The sequence below is a fragment of the Cryptotermes secundus genome, unplaced genomic scaffold (genome assembly GCF_002891405.2).
Source record: "Cryptotermes secundus unplaced genomic scaffold, Csec_1.0 scaffold317, whole genome shotgun sequence".
Taxonomy (NCBI): Eukaryota; Metazoa; Arthropoda; class Insecta; order Blattodea; family Kalotermitidae; genus Cryptotermes; species Cryptotermes secundus.
The window spans coordinates 548,128-555,159 of record NW_019742557.1 but is presented as its reverse complement, the minus strand read 5'-3'; the positions used below and the strand labels follow the sequence as shown (position 1 = coordinate 555,159).

At 42.0% G+C, this 7,032-nt stretch overlaps 2 protein-coding genes across 2 annotated transcripts in view; one reads left to right on the top strand and one right to left on the bottom strand.

Moving 5' to 3' along the window:
• Positions 1-5,329: 5,329 nt before the first annotated feature.
• LOC111873333 (cytochrome b5-related protein) overlaps positions 5,330-7,032 on the bottom strand; it is a 14,828-nt gene continuing 13,125 nt past the window's right edge. Inside the window, exon 7 of the mRNA XM_023867974.2 lies at positions 5,330-5,803. Within this exon, the coding sequence (XP_023723742.1) occupies positions 5,491-5,803 (313 nt within the window). The 3' untranslated portion in view covers positions 5,330-5,490. The remainder of the gene's footprint in view (positions 5,804-7,032) is intronic.
• The window catches only part of LOC111873340 (gastrula zinc finger protein XlCGF49.1-like), a 25,871-nt gene continuing 24,540 nt past the window's right edge, over positions 5,702-7,032 (top strand). Inside the window, exon 1 of the mRNA XM_023867986.2 lies at positions 5,702-5,849. The gene's annotated coding sequence lies outside the window, so the exon portion shown is untranslated. The remainder of the gene's footprint in view (positions 5,850-7,032) is intronic.

Sequence of the window (7,032 nt, the reverse complement as noted above, 5' to 3'; positions counted from 1 at the left end):
AAACACAGAGAAAACTAAGTATATGTTGCTGTCTCGTCACCAAAATGCAGGGCAGGATGAGGTGGGCAGGTCATGTAGCATGAATGGGGGGGACGAGGAATGCGTGTAGGATATTGGTGGGAAAGCCAGAAGGAAATAGACTACAGGGAAGACCAAGACTTAAGTGAGTGGACAATATTAGAATGGATCTTAGATAAATAGGATGGGATGGTATGGATTGAGAGATCTGGCTCAGAATAGGGACAATTGGAGGGCTCTTGTGAATACGGTAATGAACCTTCGGGTTCTATAAAATGCTGGGAAATTCTTGAGTAGCTGCAGAATTGGCGGCTCATCGAGAAGGGCTCAGCTCCATAAGTAAATAAATAAGTTCCAGTCCTTAAAAACAGCAGAATTGTTACTGATAGAGTTATTATATCCCTACTCAAACCCGAGGTACGGAATTCATTCATTCATTCATTCATTCATCAACGGCTCTACAGCCTTTTGTTGGGTCCTGGCCTCTTCTTCAGTTTCGTTATTTGTTTTACACAGACAGTACGACTCCTTGGACGGGGAATCAGCCCGTCTCAAAGTCGCTACCTACACACAGAACAACACAAATACAGAGATAAAGCAGACAAACATCCATGCTACGAGTGGGATTCGAACCCACGATCCAAGTGTTTGAGCAAGCGAAGGCCATTGTGATCGGTGGAGGTACGAAATAGCCGGGGATAAACAGAATCAGTCAGTGAGAGATGATATACTCGTATATACCAGCTTCTAGGAGGAGAACAATCTTTGAAATACCTTCTGTATTCAAAACCAATCATGTGCCGTTGTTTGCCGAGGAGTTAGGAAAATAATCCTGTCTGCTTAATCCTCTTTTATTTATTTGTAATTTGCTTAACGGCGCACTTAGTGTTCGTATTTCAGTTTATGACTTCGTATGATTATTTAAAAGTAAATGATGAATTTGAAAGGATGTTGAAGGAAACTCACGTAGCAAAATTCAAAGCAATGTATCAGAATTTACCTGAACATCCATAGTAAAAACAAGAGAAATCTAGGATCTGGTCGAGATTTGAACTGGGAATTTCCGGAATAAAATACAAGTTTGTTACTGCTTCAATTGACTTTCTCAGAGAATGCTTTTTGCCGGATGAGTATGATAAATTTAAATTGGCTGTATTAATAGGACCATTATTCGCATGCGCCGTGTATACGAGACTGGTTCATCATTGTAACCATCATTAATTATCATTAACAGGCTTCAGAATCTACTGACAAACAATAGAACGTCTCATTGCGAGCTGAATAACGTAAACTTCGGGCCACTGCCTTGCATTCAATAGATACACATGCAGTTCTATTATATGAAATGTGATCTATGTTCATTTGTAATTTTCATCAGCTTTTAGTGGCGTAACTGACACTAACGCCATCTCCATTGTCATTGCAGTCATTGTTCTAGTCATAACTAATTAAGCTGCTTAATCTCTTCCGCTTCATCTTCCTGTGATTCAATTTCAATGTTTTTTGAATGCAAACATTAATTCTGATTCGGATTCTAGTATTGGTCGCTTCCTTTCAAATCCTTTCGATTTCATCATTCATCTGTCATTCGACGCTATATAGTCCAGTTAGTGAGAGCATCTTATGAATTGTAAAAATACTATATTATGGTGTGACGCATAGAGCCATTGCTAGCCAAATCTCGCAACACACACTCGACCGGTGTCTTCTGTGGTCCGAGCCGTAACCGTTGCTATGCAACGCGCGATACACGGGGCCAAAAATACAGGAGACGGTGTTTTCTATGGAGTCCAACCGATGCTATATAAGGCGAGACTATTTGTATGTAGTGAGGAGGCGAGGAGATACCCCGTGTGGAGGGGGAGTCGAATACCTCAACCGTGACCCTGCGAGTCGTAGGAGGCAACGAAAAGGGAAGTCTCATATCTGAGGCAGTAAAATATGGTCACGAGTCCGAAGGGACTCGGGCCTGAGAAAGACTGCGCTGGCAAGGACCAGCAGCATAAACAAAAGACAGACCCGTCTTCTCGTCAGAGAGGGCGCCCCACAGAAACAAGACCGTAACTGTCAAACGGTAATAATTAATATCTGGTCATGAGCCCCAGATAGGGCTCGACACCAAGATTTACCGACTGACTGACCGTCAGTCGCAATGTGACTTTGACTTTGAATTCAGGTAGGGAGGCGGGGTCAAATACCTCCACCGTACAACCACATTTGTAATGTATGATGTACTTATCTGTAAGACGGTTCTCTAGACAAATCTTTAGGCATTTTGAATACTAAAAAGCATACACAATCACAGACGGTAGTCTTGAGCAAATGTTTATTTTATAACACAAATTAAATACCCCTGAAAACGGCATTCTAGTTTTTTAAACATGTCGGATAAACAGCCAACTTCGAGGTATTGCGACTGATGGTATATGATAGATAATAAAATTCACCTGCTCTACTGACCAGCGTACGGAATGAAATTGTGTAGGCAGCCATGCGGAAGAAAAGTCCAGCATAAATATACCTTAAATTTTTGCAGGTGTATGAATTCACAAAGTCCGTAAATAATAGAATCCAGTAGCTTCACTTTCCCATATCGTTTTTGCCAACAGGTACAGAGCTGTTTTATTCAGGATATGCTCAGTTGGAATTTGTGGCGACTGCCTCCCGAACAAGCATCAAATACGATAACCGCTAGACCGTTAGTGTTTAGTGACTTCAAACTGTATAAACAGTATCGCAGATAATTAATTTTCCACTTAACAAACAAATTAGAGCAACTCTACCAATGGTTTCTATTTTCTGAAACTGAACTCACTCATGTGCATTCAGTAGTGCAGTTGTCTGATTTCCTCTGTTTCTAATGAGGGGTAAAGTAAAAACAATGATGAAGCTATCCCTGTAATAGACCGTGAAGGCCCATAGTGTTGTGAGACATCGAGGCTCCCATATTTTCTCCAGAAAATCGGCTCACAGATGCCAGCCTTATGCGCCGGTCGCTCTTTAACCCCCAAGAAGATTCCTTGTACTCATTTCTGCTAGAGGCTGAGTCGGCCCCAGGGCCATAGTGCGGCTGGAAGGAATAAGTAATTTGAAAAAATCCAGCCGCGACCTTCCGACTAGTAGCCTAGTGCCTCAAAAAAAACTACGCTACCGCGTACCCCCCTAATGAGGTGTGCCGTAATTAATTTTCTTCAGCCGTCATATTCGCTGCAATATGGACAGATATAGCGGCGGGGGGGTGGGGTGGATTAATAAACCCATGTATATGGAGAGTCTATATATTTCCATATTACGTCCAGTCATTCATACGTGACCCAAATGCATTTTGACACCATGACATCAATTTCCTTTGTGTACCGTAACAATTTTTGTCATCGTAGTCCTGTAGTTTTTATTTCTTTCTTATACGAGGTTATATGTCAGGAAACGGGAAACAGACAGAGAATGATTTTATAAACAGAAAGCTCTTCATAATTTAGCAAAGTATTAACACAAAGAGGAACACGGAATTTCTAATTGATGCTAGCAGAGCAGCTGTTCTAGAAAACTATATATATTTATGTCTTACTGTCTCAATGTATAACAAAACAACAATATAAAGAAGCTAATAAATCCTTCGAGAATGAAATAAATTGAAAACAAGTAGGGGCGACGGTAAAATATTAAAATTCCCGTTAGTAAATAAGTAAACAGCAGATTCGTTTCGGGGAATGCTTACGGCAGTTCAGTTCAGAATCTCCTCTTAGCAATCTGCTAACTAAATACGTGTTATAATATTCAAACTGTAGCTAAGTATTACTTCTTATCTTGTACTGGTTTCACGCTTGGCATCTCAAACTAGGGAAAGAACATAAACTACGTTAATTTGAAAAAGAGAAGATTGTTGAGTTAATCTCTTTATATATTGTGACATGACGCCTGAAAGCCGGAATAGTGAAGCCAGATCCAGACGTCCGTTAATGAGCAACGACTGGGTACATACTAGTTTCCGTTGCAACATATAGCAGCGAACGAGCCGTTAGCAGGCAACATGTTACTAAACACAAGATTCCCGGGACCACCAACCGGACAACAGAGGACAATTAACCGTTGGACGTGGTGTATTCTATGAGGGCTACTTAACAGTTATAACAAACAGTGAATTGGAGGAGTAAAGATACAGATCCAGAATTTGAGAGTCTAAAGACTCTTCAAGATTCAGACAACAATGAGAGATTTCTGAAACAGACGTCGTTAAGAAGGGGTTCAATGTGTGAGCTGTCATAATCAAGTGCAATAATAAAAAGGAGTCCAATAAACACAATCATATCAAAACAAGAAAAACTTCCATATCAGCATATGTCAGGAAACATTTACTTTGCGAATTATAGATGATAGAGTACATTTATGACAAGCGATCAGAATGTCCTCCGTTAGATTTAGTTCACGCCTCGACACGTCTCATCACGGACCTCTGCGTCCATTTGAATATGAGCATAGTCTGACAGGCATCCACTGTGCGATGGTGGAGTGCCTCTTTGTTGTCTCCAGGAGCTGCGTACACAAGGGTTTTGAGTGTTTCCAGAGGTAAAAATCCAGAGGATTCAAACCTGGCGAGCTTGGAATCAATGCAATAGGCCTCCTGTATCTATCTATCGGTCATGATAAGTGGGTTCGTGTCCTCTTCTTATTACTTCTCTTGACGGGGACCGAACGTGTGCCGCCTTGTCGTTCTTGAGAAGACGGTTCTTTGATGTCGTCCAGTCGGTGTTCGTGGCGCGCTGTGTTGTTTTTACAGCGCGCCACGAATATATTTTATAATATTCATACACGAATTGTGGAGAAGGGGCCAATAATAAATGGCTCAGCTATAATGCCAGTATGAAGCCGAAATACAATATTACAGTAATAATGAGTTATAAAAGATTTTATTGTTTTTCCTTGCTAATCATCAGTACATTGTTACTTGAAATTAATTTATCACCGCCTCCTGTGTGCGTGATTCCCCTGATCAAGCAGGATATTTTCACTTCTTCTATTTCTTAATTGACCCCTCTATTTCTTATGCGGCACTGTGATGGTTGCAGAGCAAGAAAATAATAATTGTTTTATCCCTCTTTTTTTTTCTTGGCACTACAGCCCCTGTGGGCCTAGGCCTACCTCCATGAACTCCGTTCACTTCGGTTTTTCTAGATCTTACACAGACGGTAGGACTCCTTGGACGAGTGATCAGCTCGTCGCAAGACCTCTGCCTGTACACAAACACAGAAAAACGCACACAAACATCCATGCCCTGAGTGGGATTCGAACCCACGATCCCGGCTTCCGAGCGAGCGAAGACAGTGCATGCCTTAGACGTCTCGGCTACCGTGACCGGCTTTTATCTCTCTTTAGTCCAGTTTAAATGTATTCTAATTACTCACACTTTCAATAGCTAGGTTGTTACTGTGAACCAAAATTCGGGCACAGTCCAATTATACTGCAGGAAAATTTTTAAGTATCCGGTTTGGCTACTCCTGTGTCTGTTTCTCCTGGAGGGATAAGATTCGGTTTGTTTCTAGCGATCTGCTGGAACTGCCCCTTGTACATCTCGAGGAGCGAATATTCTGAGAAGCTGACATTGAATTCTTCGCAGGTCTTCTTCAGTGCGGGGTAGAGAAGCGGAAGGCGGCTGTGGTCCACAGCAGGAAACAGATGGTGCAGGTTATGGTAACCGAAGTTAGTCAGTGCAGCGAACAAGGAGCTGTTGACAGCCGGTCTCTCCCTCACCGTATCCAACTGAGCCAGGCCCCAATCCCGGTCAGCTCTGAAAGAAAGGCACGAACCGGGCATAAATTCTGGCCTCAGTAAAGGTAAGGTAAACTACATCCCCTGCTTAATTAAATGACGTTACACCATGAAGACGTGTGTGGAAGTTGAGGTACAGCTCCATCTTTCTTGAGCTTGGCACTATATGGAGGTGAGTGGTCAGCTTCACGCCCCTACTACTTCACCCCCAGAGAAAGAGCCCCACATACCCATTGGATAGAAGGTTAGGTGAACCCCAGAGTAGGTCTGGGCTTGCATTGTCGGGAATCAAACCCGGGTCGTCCAACCGTCCCTATACCAACTGAACTATGCCGATTCCTCTTCTTTGCAGAAATTTATCAAAATTTCGAAAGAATATACTTTCTGCAGCTTCAGGAAAGAAGAGAACGCAAAGCTAGGAAGAAAAGAGCACGTAGAGAGCAAAAATGTACTAAGGCTACAGTTTGTTTCCTTTCTTGTTCGCCTTGTCTTACGACACTGAAAATGGAGGTAGTACCTTCCTCCAAAATGGCCATAAACGTTTACTAGACTACACGGTGTCACATTGCAGAAAGTATTATTCTCTAAACTGGTATGAGTAAGGGACAATTTGTCTAGCTCTCATTATTATGATTATGATCATACCGAATAATATTAGGACTACAGAGTAAGGTGGATTAATTGGACGAGTTATTCAGCAAGCACGGTGCAAACAAGAAAGGAGCACAAAATTTTAATCACAAGACCTGAAAGATAGAGCCAGTTTGGAAGATCCAGATGAAGCGACGATAGGAGGTTAATATGAGAATGGATGATGATGATGATAATAATAATAATAATAATGAATGAAAAATTAATTTGCAAATTTACACTAAGTGTATAGAGCGTTTTTCCCACTGGCTCTACAGCCCTCTTGGGCCCTGACCTTTGATTTTCAGTTTAATGATCATTATACAGACGGTAGGACTCCTTGAACGAGTGATCAGCTTGTCGCAAGGCCTCTACCTAAACACAGGACAACACAAACATAGAATAAACACACACACATATAACAACCATCCATGCCTTGTGTGGAATTCGATCCCACGATCCTGGCTTCCGAGCGAACGAAGACAGTACATACTTTAGACGGCTCGGCTACCGTGATCAGCAGTATATAGAACATTTTTTTCCTTGGCACTACAGCCCCAGTGGGCCTAGGCCTACCTCCATGAACTCCGTTCACTTCGGTTTTTCTAGATCTTACAC